The following is a 14,003-nucleotide window of genomic DNA, read 5'->3' as shown; positions in this document are numbered from 1 at the left end:
GGTGCTAGAACGCACCCCTGTCTAACCCCTCTTCTTACTTTGATAGCCCCAGAGACTTCCCCACCCATCCCAATTCTAACTTGCGCTTTGAGGTCAATGTGGAGATAAGCCAAAAAGTTTACAAGGGCCTCATCTAGTCCACAGTCCAAGAGACTGGACCAGAGTTTAGATCTATTAACTAGGTCGAATGCGGATGAAAGATCCTTGAATGCAAGATAGATCGGGGACAATCGGGCAATGTTATACTTGTCAATCACTAGTTTCAAGTTTAAACATTGCTCCACCGTGCCCACCCTGCTTCCAAATCCCATCTGACAGGGGTCCAGCAATCCACATTCTTCCATCCATCAAAGTGTTGTCTAAGAGCGAGATTGGTCTATAACTAATCGGATCTGACCTATCGCCCTTTTTAAATATTGGGACGATAGTGCTAGTGGACCAAGTATTGGGCATGGGCACTAGGGGCAAACTATTAAAAACATTGAGTAAGATCGGTGCCCATAAATCCGGGCTCCACTTAATGACATCTATTGGGAGTCCATCAGGACCAGGGGCCTTGTTTCCAAGGCTCTGTCTGATGGCTGCTTCTACCTCCTGGAGAACAATCTTCAAACAGCACAGTTTCCCAGGGACAATACTTATTGTTTCCTCAATTGGGGTGGCATATATTTTGGAAAAATGGGCCTCCCAAGCACTATTGGTTATGGTGCAGCTGATTGTAGTTAGTTGTTTACCCATATCTCGCATTTTTCTGACGGCGGACCAGAAGGGGTCACTGCTCTTCTGGGTTGCACTTCCGACCAGTGCCTCCCACTGCTCCGTCAATAATGCGGCTTTCCGCTCAGCAATTTTGGATTTATAAATTTTCCTTGCTGCCTGTACCTCTGCTGTGCATCTAGGTTTTGTAGTTAAAGCCCTGCGCAGTGCCCTGTTCGCTGTCGAGCAGGCGGAGTCAAACCACCTTGGATCTTTCTCTATCTTAGGTAGAGGAACTGACAGGCAGGTTTTTATGACTGAGCATAATGTAACAAAATCCGTAATTATCCTTAAACCGTTCCCATCGGGGATAGGCAGGAATTAATCAGGTGGGAATGTTCCTTTTTCACAACTTCTAGTATTGCACCACTATCAACTCCCCTCCATTTCAGTCGTAAGCCGTCTCCTGAGAGGGTGATGTCTCTGGCTCCATGGAAATTAACATATGCAGGGCTGTGGCCTAAGCGTAGGACAACTATAAGGGGGTTGAGGTCTCCAAATGATGTTTCCAAAACTTTAGTCATTTTTATAAGATCTATTAGACGAGGGGACATAAAAATAAAATCAATGGTCGAGGAACAGTCTCTACCTCTAAAGGTAGGAACGTAGTGATTACTGGGGATATGTCCTGCTTCCAATGCGTTACTAAGAATATGCTTAGTTAACAGGTTATCTAGTTCTAAACCCCTTCGCTCAGCTTGGTCCAATTGAGTTTTTTCCTCGGTCCGATGGTTCTTTGGGATTTTCGCGTTAAAAACCCCCCCCAATGAGGATCCCTATCTCCTCCTCTGTAACTATATTTTGTTCCAAGTTTAATAAAACATTAGAGAGCTCTATAAGATTCTTATTTGGGGCATTATTTACTTATTTGTATCTTTTCCAGACTTTTCTGAAGTTCTGATCTGGACCTCAACAACCCCTACTAAGTCATTTCCATATATTCAAGACCCTTTTGGTGCATAACAATAAGATACTTATCAATGGGGCATAGCCATCTCATAAGTTGCGGTTACTTTTTCTTTTTTTAACAACCCTCCTTCTGAAGAGTGAGATTAATGGATAAGGACATTTTATGCAGCCATTTTAAGGTCTTTTCTTTCATATCCAAAATTATTTCTAGCATAGCTTCCCTAGAGTTTATCCCATATGTCCCTTTCCTTAGGTCTGCCTACAACAGACATCTTAGTACACAACTGCAACTATAATAAAAAAGGAGAGACAGAAGGAATGGGTAACCCCTTACATTCTGCATTCCGGTAAAGTACCCAGATGCGTTTTCATATGAATCCATTCTCACAACACAATCGGCTCTCATATGAAAACATATAACCATTTGTATCCAACTATGCAGCTGCCAACAAACTAGCCCATCACTGGATCAGGTTCAAAATTATTGCCTTATTAGTTTTATAATGGATTGCCCTTAGTAAATCATAGGTATAGACCACAATCTAGAATTCACAAGCCTGTCCATCATTCACAGTTACGTATTTAATACTCCTCTTCTAATATCCCACTGCTAGCAATAAGATTCTGTCAATTGTGTGTATGGCATTTGATCAATTCCCCATAATACAGTATCTGAGAGAAATTAATTCATTAATGTGATAGAATCTATTCACATGGGAAGAAGATTACCAGCAAGCTGCGTTTTAATCTCATTAACTCTAAAGCAAAGAACAGCTCTGGCCGTGATGAGAAAATAAAGCACTCAGTAACCATTAAACCAAACTGAGAGCAGTTTGTCAATCTGCTGCACATGCGTTTTATTGCAAAGACTAACTCTAGTCTTCAGCTAATAGCTTTTTTCCAACAATTTCTATCTCTACTTATTCTCAAACACACAGACTATGTAAAGTGATCTACTGAACTGTTGATTTTTGTATTTGTTCATTTTAATCTGAAAATACAAATTTAGCTACAGAAAAATACACACCTGATTTCAAGCTTCTGTATGTCTTCTTCTTCAACTTGAAATTGGGATTTCCTGGTATAACTGCTGGATCTTGTAACCTGCAATATAGACTTGTGAATTAAAAGTTGCACCTACTTTATTCAAATATATGTACCAGAATTTAATATAAGGAATCATATTACATATAGCGCTACAAAATATTATCATGCGATCAATACTACTTTTTTGGTCCAAGCTGGAGGCAACAGTTTACAAAAAGAGCAAGAGCAATAATTGCCTTTATTATCTAGGTCCATGGACATTAATGGCTATGATATCAAAATGACGCTAACCTGGCATTGAATTTTTTTTACTTGTTCTTCATCTTTGAAATAAAGCAAACCTATATGATGAAGTAGCATAACCCTTCCAAAAGGTTCTCTGTCTAACATATTCAAAACTACTTCCACTATGTACAACAAAATTATTTCAATATCTCATTCCATAATCATAAATTTGTCATGCTATAGTTTACACAGGCATATGCTCCTCAGGGCTTAGCTCTGCAAAGGATTATAAATAGTTGGCAAAACACTTTTCTTAAAAAATAATATGCGCAATATCAACATATATTTAGTTGCCCTGGATGAGTATTTGCTCAGGAAGAGTATTTGATTAGGATATTTTTGAAATGCAATGCAAAATACTTTTTTAAATGCAAAGAAAAAGTGAGCACAAAAGAATTATACAGCACTTTCATATTTTGAGGAGAAAAAATATTTCTTTATGAATTAAGCCAAGTTACCTCAAAATAAAAGTCTTCATTGAACTGAGGATTGCTGGTTTTCTTCTTTACTTTTGTCTTCTTCTGGTCATTCCTATTTCAGTGATTAGGTAATAGTTTTAACATGCACACTTCAATAAGGCACAATTGTTATGTATGCACTTGACTAAATGATTATCAATTTAAAACACTGCTACATTTAATAATATCGTTCTGAAATATAACTTGAAGGTAAATAGAAAGATGTCTATTTTGTTTGCTTTTACCACTTAATGAAACATTGGCCACTGTAAATTATCAAGCAAAACACTATGTTCATGTTTTCTTGCAAGCATACACACTGATTTTGCTCACATTAATCTAGGTTGTACTTATGTTCTTCGGTTTGTTAGGGAAAATGCATTGTTATTTCAATCTTTAATCCTACATGAGTCTACTGCCTCGATTAGAAGACACGTTAAGAACAAAAACATGGGTTAAATTGTAATAGATGTCAGTTAAAGTTTATGTGCATTTCTCTTTATATCTGGAGCAAATCAATTTACAAATCATCATAAGAAATGGTCTAAACAAACAACTAATTAAAAAGTGTTCAAAACAAATCCTTATACAGTTTATAATTGACAGTCTTAATATCATTGTTAGTAGAAATTGTGCTGTACACACAGTAGGACAATTTGTATAAATGTATGCATACAAGCAATACATGAGAAAAGGTTTAATAAAATCACTGCACACGTGCCACGTTTTTTTCTGCACACACTATGCCCCTCTAATGGCAGACATCTACATTGTATATTCAGTGTAAATCTTGTAATTTCATTATATTACTAGGAGGTGCTTCTGACAATCCAGTGGTAGACATTACCCAATAAAATCAGATAATGGTGCATGCATCAAAATACGCTTAATAGCTGCCACTGCAATTTTGTATTTCACAGTGGTCAATAGTTTTAAACTGCTTTCAGCAAAATCACAGAGAATTAAGTAAAGCATGTTCACCTGCAGTGATGCACACAATCGCTGAAATAGACTTCTTCTGGTTTCCAACTCTTTCTGCTCTGTGGCAAGAGAAGATCCATGCCAAAGAAATTAAAAAGGCTAGTGGATAACTACATGTGCACATGAGCCCAGTCAATACTGGCAACACTTACTGTGCCACACAGTCCTTAGATTGTATGTCTGCCTCCAAAATTGACTCATTAGGGAAACCATGGCTCAGCTTAACGTCAATGGCAAGGTCCCGGGACCGGAGGGTACTTCTCCCTCTCTTTCATCAGTTTACAATATTCTCCAGTTTATGTAGAGAGGAGTCCAAGAAGGACTCAATGGCTCTAAAAACTTCCCATCTTAAAACAAAAGTAGTGATTTGGAAAATGTCCAAAATATGGATCTATTGTAGCCCCCTGAATAATTTAGAAACGCAATATGCTGCCCTTAAAGAATTAGTCTAAGTTACAACAAGCCAGGCTGTTTAACTCCAATGCGCGCTAGCAGAATTCCGCTCCTGCGCTGAGTTTTTCTAAATCGCACTTTGCGTGACGAGCTGGGCTCGTCATCAGCGTGCGAGGAGGCTACGCCATGACGAGCCCAGCTCATCATCAGCGTCGAAGGGGTTAACATGATGGGAAAATCAGGGATGTCTCTCGGAAGATGGAGGATATTGAAATCGTATGAGACAGAAATAACCTACGGGTATTGGGAATCCCGAAGGGCAATGACGGTGATAATCCTAGTGACTATATAGTTTGTTTGTTTAAAGAGGCTTTATCCTCAGCTCAGTGGCTTATATGGACTGCTAGATTCAGCATGCACAAAGGTTTGCTCTTGTGCTATATGGTTCGAATATTGATGAACCAGCCCTATTTAACTTTTTACTTGCAGAGCTTGGTCTGTGGCAGGAACCAAATATTATGTGTGGGGACTTTAACCTGGCCATCCATCCACAGGTGGATTCAACAGATATGCCTATTTCAAGTCACTGGCATATGTTGAGGTCCACATCAGCACTCAAAAAGATTTTTGAGAGTCATGTTTTGAGTGATGTCTGGCTGGTTGCCTTGGGGGAGAATGTGGTTTTACACACTATTCTATTCCTTACAGGACATCATCTTGTATAGACATGTTTTTGACTAGTCATAACATTCTACCTGCTCTGACTATTAAAAAGAATCCAAGGATAGTGTCACACCATATCTCTGTGTTACTGTTTGTTACTGGCTCAGCAGTGCTCATCAGAAAGCGTCTTTCGCACTCGCCGGAAGCTCTATGTGTCACTCTTGTACACAATACCGTAGTTGTAAGATACCCGGTCTGGCAGCAAGGTCCTTTGGAGCCTGGTTTGTTTCCTAAAAGTCAAATACATAGCATCTTTGGCTCATGAATAGATTTTCTTTTCTGCTGCATGGGTGAGCCCTAGTTTGCTCCTCAGTGTCTCCTCGCCAGGAGACTCAATCCGGTGGAAGGGGATCTCCGTAAGCTTGTACAAGCTTGGCAACACAGTACAAGTTCAAATACAAGGAGATGAAGGACGGAGCACTGAAACTCTTCAGACACTACCCCCAGTCACAGATCGGGGTTGAATTAATCATTATTCTTTAGCTCACTTCGCCACCTCAGTTCACACCCAGCTATATGCAAATCAGTCTTGACCCTGTGCCTCATGGGAACAGTCCAGCCCGAACTGCCAAGCCAGGTCTTCCCTCAACCAGAAACAAGCATCCTGGGACCAGTTTATAGACTAGCTTGAATCCAGTGGCAAAGTGAGCAAGAGACCCGTGTGGGCGAACAAAGCAAACACAAGGAGATGATGGACGGAGTACTGAAACTTTTTAGACATCATCATTCTTTAGCACACTTTGCCACCTCAGTTCAGACCCAGCTACATGCAAATAAGGCTTAACCCTGTGCCTCATGGGAAAAGTCCAGCCCAAACTGCAAAGCCAGGTCTTCCCTGAACCGGAAACAAGCATCCTGGGACTAGTTTCGAATACAAGTTCCCATGACTTTCTTAATCCTGAGAGACCTATTAATTATTTTTGACGAAAGGCATAGACCGTTGAGGAAGGAGTCTAATTAAGTAGAATGGTTTTAGATAAGACTATCATTAGGAAGAAGTAAAGGTCACTGGCCGATTAGTACTTTAGGACAGGACTACCTTCAAGTGTATTTAATGCGGTAAGAGCTTGGACAACCACCTCAGTTTGCTTAACAGTGCAAGTGTCATATGGATACTTCGTTACATATATTGCGTTAAGTTAGCATGAGTGCATTACATGTTTAAACAGCCTTTTTTCCTTCGGCTTCAGTTTTGCACACGACACATACTTGTTGTTGTCGCCTTCACCCTAGAAGCGGTGAGGTGGTTTATTTGAGAATAATATGTTATTTCTATGCTATCAGCTTTGCCTGGTACACTTGGTACAACTGTCTGCACACTGAGAGCTGCACACTCTAAGATTAACCTAACACAAGGTTGCTGAGAGGCCTGATCCTCGCACCACATTAGACATAACACAAATAATGTTGATGCCAACATTTTGGGCTCTACGCGGGTTTAAGATAGAGTTACACGGAATGAACGTAGACACTAGGTGCTGCGCATAAAGAGAGCTGGTAGCTGTTGATGTGATCTGCTCCTACTGACATTGAGAGGTATGGGGCCGCCCTGCTAAAGCCAGAATGAGACCTTCTTAGATATAAAATAATATGCTAGATAGGGTGCGCGAAATATAGGTGATATAGATTTCTATAGATTTGCATTATAACATGCTAGCACCTTTTGCTTACTATGGATTAGTGACTATGCTGCTGACTCTGATTTTTATAATCTGCATTTTGGTATTATACAAGATACTGCGTTTGAGAACTTTGCATTGAATAATAAATATTTCAAACTTGCACTTGTGTTCTTTGACTCTCAGTTTTGGTTTGAAATGATTATATAACGAAAGAGTGTTCATGTGTTCCACGATTCCTGAGGTATTCTAAAGATCATGTTCGGGTTTGTCTAAGACATGGATCATTCCATAATGATCCATGAGACACTGTAGCTAGCTAGGTAAGGGGATTTCTGACACTGAGATGAGTTTTTGGATCATCCTAACTCACTGAGGTTCTAGATCTCTATGCACAGTTCTGTGGGAGAACGGAAACCCTGCTACATGGCGCCCAACGGTTTGGTTGGCCTTATTTCATGACACTCGAGTAGTATATCATTCAAACCTTAACACCTTCATTCCCGTTTCCGGTAAACGGTGGTGTCGGATAAACCTACCTATTTTTGTAATAGGTCTTTTCAAGCTTGAATTCTTCTGAAAACGGTTTCTTTGAATTACTACCCAGTTGTGCTACAAACTGTTCTTTGTCTCTTTTCACTTCCTGTGCTAACATGGCCGTGGACATAGCGCAGCATAGCCGCGTCGCGGTTCGCGACCACTTGCGGGGTTATAATGTACCTGCGGAAGGCTTGGCTGTGGTTCTAGTGGTGAGTGCGGAACATGCGTACCCGTACGAATTGTTTTATTCCTGGGTAACATTTCCGGCTGTGGACGCTAATTCGGGTGTCTTCCATTCATACACTGCCACGGATGTACCGGCGGCTTATGCTCCGTACAGGGCACTGGAAGTACCTATCGACGCTTGGCAGCACGGAGTTTGGTTTGGTGGCGCTCTACCCCATTCTTTAACGGCTCCGAGGTTAGGTCCTTTGTCCATTCCGGGCACAAATTGGCCCGCTTTGGGTGGATTTACTCCTCATCCTAATCGCGCCACTTGTAACGTGGGTGACCTGCGGCGTCTTCATGAAGTCGCGGTTGGAGTGATTAGAGCGCTTGTTCATTACATTGGTCGTAATATTCATGGCGCAGCCCCCGCAGGTGCGCAGCTTCGGGCAGAACAGGCTGGTTTGAAAATCAGTCCTGTCTTGGTGAATTCCGTTATGGGCAGAAAGCCAGAGAATAAGGATGATTTTCCTTACTGGCTTGCCGAGAAATTCGACCAGCTGGAGGCTGTGTTTCCTAATACGACTCCGGGTGAAAAACACCGGATTCTTACGCTTAGTTTACCGAAGGATTTAGCCCCTGAACTTGCTGACTGTGAAACATGGGGTAAGACTTTTGCAGCGGTTTACTCGAGGTGCTATGGCACCCCGTCTGTGTCAAACCTTTCTGAGGTCCTTAAACGTGTTCAGGATGATCACGGACCGGAGTCGGCGGTTGAATTGGGTATGCGCCTGAGCGGCTCGTTTGAGACGGTTTGCGGTCTTATCCTTGCAAATGTCAAGGGGGATGCAGTGAACTTTCAGGTGGCCAATGCTCTGGCGTTAATTCCCGAGGCCGAGAAACCCCGTCAGCTGGCAAGAATTATTGTGGCGGCTTATAAAATGGTTGGCCGCACTTCTAAGGGTTTAAAAGCTTTTTCTGAAAGAGAGAGGAAGCAGCCCCAGGGACAGTCTTCGGAAACGGGTGGACAACCCAAGTCCAAAAAACAAAATTGGCCTAAAAAGCAGAAGCAGGGTAAGCAACAACAACAGCAGACACAGGTTTCTAGTCCTACGCCTTCGCAGCCTGCACAGTCAGATCGAGTTTATGATTTGCGCGATCGCGCGACGATTAAAACGCCTGAGCGATATCAGGCTTCTGACCAACGCTCTCCTCGTTCCTTTCAGGACTCATCGGCTCCGTCAACCGGTGGTGGAGGGGGCGGCAGGGGCAGGGGTGGCCAGCAAGGACGTGGCCAGCCCCGCACGCGAAGTGAAGGGGATCAGCGGGACGACTCTACGCCTAAGAGACCGCAGTTTGCCAAGAAGAAAGTCGCTGCCTTAACGGCGCATCGATATGCCCCAGATAGTAAGAACGCGGCTTCGGAATCTGACGTGGGCTCTGACCTTGCTGGACAGCGCGGCGGAGATTACCATAGTGAGAGAGGCCCTCCGTCCACTGTTGAAGGTGACAGCGACTGAGACTTTTATTGTGATTGAAACAGCTGATACACATGTTGCTCCCCCTGAAAGACTTTTTGAAATTGTCCTGTTAATTGAAGGTGACATGCAGCGAACTGTAAAAGGGGTATTTTGGGAGAATCTTTCTGATACGTATGACATTTTGCTTTCGGAGGCTGACTGGCCCCCACCTTTTGTTCTCGCAGCTCCGCGAGGGGAGGAGGTAATCCTCCCCAGTTTCGCGCACACTGTATCGAGAGTGGAAGCGCTGCATTTTGCAGAAGAGTGGGCTCTGGCGCTTGCGCCGGCTGTGTACCGAAATCAGTGTGGCTGGGATAAATTGTCCCCTAGCCATGAGATTCCTTTACGGTCACAGCCGCAGCCACAACCCCAGTATCCCATACGGCGTGAAGCTAAAGCTTCGGTCGCGGCTATCCTTGAACAATTGGAATATCAAGGTGTAATTGAAACGTGTGTGTCACCAATGAATGACCCCCTTTTTACTGTTAACAAGCCGGACGGCTCATCTTGTCTGGTTTTGGATTACCGGCATTTGAACTCGCATTGCCGTAACTGTGCAGTACAGAATACTCACGGCTCTGCCCTAGTGAATAGTCTTGAGCGTAAACGGTTCAAAACCACGCTTGACATTTCCAATGGTTTTTATGCACATAGATTAGATGGTCTAAGTTCCCAATGGACCAGTTTTACGTGCGGCGGCGTACAAAAAATGTTTAAACGACTCCCAATGGGATATAAAACTAGTCCTGGAGTGTTTTCCGCCCGCATAGTCTCTCTTTTGGAGAGTTTCGATCCAGTTGCATGTTCGTATGTGGATGACATTTATCTCACAGACGACGAACTTTGGGTGCATCTGTGTCGAGTAAACAGCATAATTTGTAACTTTGCAGACATGGGTTACAAGTTTAACTTTGCAAAATCACACATTGCGGAGTACACAGTGTTGTTTCTAGGTTATGAACTTAACCATGAAGGAAAGGGATTGGCTCCTCACTCCCTGGAGAAGTGCGCGCAGTTGCGCTCTCCGACAACGCTGAAAAAATTACAGTCTTTACTGGGTTTTTTAAATTTCGGGAGGACATACATTCCGGAATATGCCCAGCGTATCAAGCCTTTATATGCCTTGGTACAACCATCTTTTTCCAAATCATGCTGGCTGCCTGAGCATTCAGCCATTCTGCAGTCTTTGCAGGCTGATTTGCTCACTTCTGACTACTTACAGACCCGTGATAACCAGACCAACCTGGTGATAAGAATTATCCCTGGGACGGTGGGTTTCACGTACCTGACTTTTAATGAGGGGGATACTGTACCTATTGCTTACAAGTCACACTTGTACACTTCGGCTGAACTGCGTTTTTCCACTGTGGAGAAAGTTTTAACGGCTGTGCAGATGGCAATTCTTAAAGAACGTGCCCTGTCGCAGGGAAAGCGCATGTTGGTTGTTACCCCGTGTCCTGCCTTGGAGGCGGTCACGAAAGCCAGTGTACCGAATTCTAAAGCTTTGCACCCTCGGTGGATTCAGTGGGCTACATCCTTGACATCTCAGGATGTCACGTTTATTTTTGACGCCGCTTTACGGTCGCAGGAGTATTTACAGTATGAATTTGTTCATCCTGCTCCTTTAGCAATGCGGCCGTTGGAGGATTTCCATTGTATCATTTACACGGATGGTTCGGCGCAGGTTGCGCATGGCTCTAAACATGCCTACGTTTCCGCTTGCGCCATTGTGGTCGGTGCCATGGTGAACGATGAGTTCAAGTCCAGTGTCGTGCACACACAGACGCTTGGGGACTGCACCGCACAATTAGCTGAGCTCCGTGCTCTGATGCTTGCATTGGAGTACGCTGATCCTTGTGTGACGACTTTAATCGTAAGTGATTCTTACTACTGTGTCCAGTCTTACAATGAGAACTTGTTCTTTTGGATTCAGAATCATTTTCGTGATTCCAAGGGTAGCACAATAAAACATAAAATGATCTGGGTCCGAGTGGCGGAACTTAAAGAGAAACTGCCGCTCGTGTTTGTGATTCATACTCTCGGCCACCAGCGCGTGGGGGTCCACGCTGTTGGCAACTCGCTTGCTGATGAAGCAGCGAAGTCAGCGGTATCAAAATACTTAGTTGCAGCAGTCACGAGGTCCAAAAGCAAAATAGATGATGACATCTTGGCGGCTGTTGCTGCCACGGAGAAGGGAGGTAAATATCCTGCGGGGTTCCCTTCGAAGTACACATACCACTTAAGTCCCGATAAGGTTCCTTATGTGAAAATTCCGGAAGTTGGAGAGCGTCTAGTTCCCAACTCGGATCGCAGAGCTTCTCTGATTACAGCGGCTCATGAAGGTGTGGCGTCTGCGCATGCGGGCGTCTCAGCCACTGTATCTCAGCTACAACAGAGGTTCTGGTGGCGGGGACTGTACAAACAGACGCGCGATTATGTCCTTATGTGTGACATTTGTCAGCAGATCAAGCCTTCTACTGCTGCGCGTCCGCCTCAGACACAGTTGTACATCTCTAATAAACCACTTGGTTGTGTTTATTTGGATCACTGCGGTCCTTTTTCTTCTGATACTGCGTATAAATACATCTTAGTAGCAGTTGACTCATGCACACGCTTTGTGTGGTTATGGCCGCATCGCAGCGCTGATTCACGGACTGTCATTAAGGATTTGCGTGTCTTTGTGGGAATCTTTGCTTGTGGTGCTTTCCATTCGGACCAGGGTCCGGCTTTCGCCTCTAAGGCGTATAAGGATGCTATGGTTTCGTTGGGAGTACAGGTGAAGTTTTCAAGTCCCTACAGGCCTGAGGGCAATTCTGTGGTAGAAAGAATGAACCGCGACTTAAAGCAATCTTTGACAGCCCGAGTTATAGGCACTGGTAGAAACTGGCTGACCCACCTCTATGGCGTGCAGCGTGCGCTTAATAATCTCCCTAGAAGGTCTCTGGGTGGGCGGACCCCATACGAAATGCTCTTTGGTATCAAGATGTACGTCCCTGACCTTGATGGTGCAGACTGCCAGGCCCAGGCTGCGGCCTTTGACGTAGATGAACATTGCAATGTTTTACAGGATCTACAAAAGACCAGAGACAGTCTTGCAAAGGAACACTTGCCCTCCACGTCGGATGATGCGTTGCAGATCCCGGTAGTTGGCTGGCTACCCCAAGTTGGAGAACTGGTTCGAGAGAAGATCGATAACAAGAAAGAATTTGGTCCCTCATATCGTGCACCAGTTCGGGTTCTTGGAGTGAAGGGCACAAGAACAGTCATTTTACCACCACTTCCAGGTCGTAAAGAAAACAGATTTATTTCTATTGACAATGTCAAGACACACAGGGTGGCCGATTCTTCATAGCATGACACCGGCTGTATCCTGTCCTTCCATGGTGAGGCACTCTGTGCTGGCTATTACATCTGGTGCAGATCAGGAGGTGTCCCTCGAGATGCCTGCTATGTCCAGTCCTTTATTAAATACTATTCCTGTTACTAACATTGATGAGGTGACCTATGCAGATCCTGCAGATTTATCTATGTCCGATTTACAAGCTCGTTTGGCTAACCAGTCCAGATTCTCTTTTGACTCTGATTCGGAACTTTCAAAGAAACCATCGACTATTGCAAAATATGCCACGCTGTTTAAAAAACATTTTCTAATTCCACCTTGGACATACATTTGGCTGATACTATTTTCGTTTTATCTTTTTATGTCAATTGGTTTTGTGTTTTATTTTTTCCGCCTGATCGATGGCCATTATGTGAAAGAAAGAACAGGAATTCGGTACCTTAATGGAACATTGGCCCCTCTTTCCTCCTCACATTCAGCACACAGACTAAAGAGAGACTTACATTCAGTAGAGATTACTGCTTGGCCTGTCCTTGATGGGATTGTGTGGGATGCGGTTAGGTTTCAGATACATGGCCCCACAGAAGTTATTAATGTTCCTAATGTGCTTAGAGTAAACATGGGAGATGTGATTAAGCAAAATATTCGTTCTGATGATTGGGATCTTCAGGCCGTAGAAGCATTGTTCTCGGATTTGAAATATTATGCGGCCTTTGATGCTGAGGATTTGTACTTGGATTCTGTTAATTATGGTGATTTGTTTTGCTATCAACATTATGGGAATCATTTCTTACACAAAACGAGTTCGGTGAGGGTTCCGGTAAACTACACACAGTGGGAACATTGTCCTGCGCCTTTGCAAGGGAGCTCGAGTACTTTCCTGGGAAAATACTTATATTTTACAGATTTTAATCAATCAAATCCTGAGTCGTTTTATTTTAAAGTGAAACAGAAATTCATGTCCAAAGTCAGACTTACCGATACAAAATTGCTGTATTCAAAGTCCTTTCTAGACAGGTTGGCTGTAGATGGCTATGAGTTATGGAAGGAGACTATTGACCTTAAATCGGTTTGGGGTACCAAAGATTGGCAGGTACAAGGCATTGAGGCTTTGCATCGTGCATGTCTCATCCCGAATCACATGTTGTTTTTAAATTCTACTATTTCCCAGACAACATGTTTTGGATTGGCTACATCTAAAAAATTAAATGCACCAACCATCCCTGATTTGGAAGAATATTCAGGCTGGAATAATTTCACTACATTG

The 14,003-nt window shown here is 43.3% G+C and overlaps 1 protein-coding gene across 1 annotated transcript in view; it reads right to left on the bottom strand.

Annotated features, from left to right (window-relative positions):
* Nucleotides 1-14,003, bottom strand: part of RASA2 (RAS p21 protein activator 2) — a 619,199-nt gene that overhangs the window by 326,551 nt on the left and 278,645 nt on the right. The window contains exons 7-8 of the mRNA XM_086943698.1: nucleotides 3,456-3,528; nucleotides 2,693-2,769 (exon numbers count right to left, since the gene is read on the bottom strand). Of these exons, the coding sequence (XP_086799824.1) occupies nucleotides 2,693-2,769; nucleotides 3,456-3,528 (150 nt within the window). The remainder of the gene's footprint in view (nucleotides 1-2,692; nucleotides 2,770-3,455; nucleotides 3,529-14,003) is intronic.

This window comes from Lissotriton vulgaris, chromosome 11 (genome assembly GCF_964263255.1).
Source record: "Lissotriton vulgaris chromosome 11, aLisVul1.2, whole genome shotgun sequence".
NCBI lineage: Eukaryota > Metazoa > Chordata > Amphibia > Caudata > Salamandridae > Lissotriton > Lissotriton vulgaris.
This window is presented reverse-complemented; position numbering and strand designations above follow the sequence as displayed.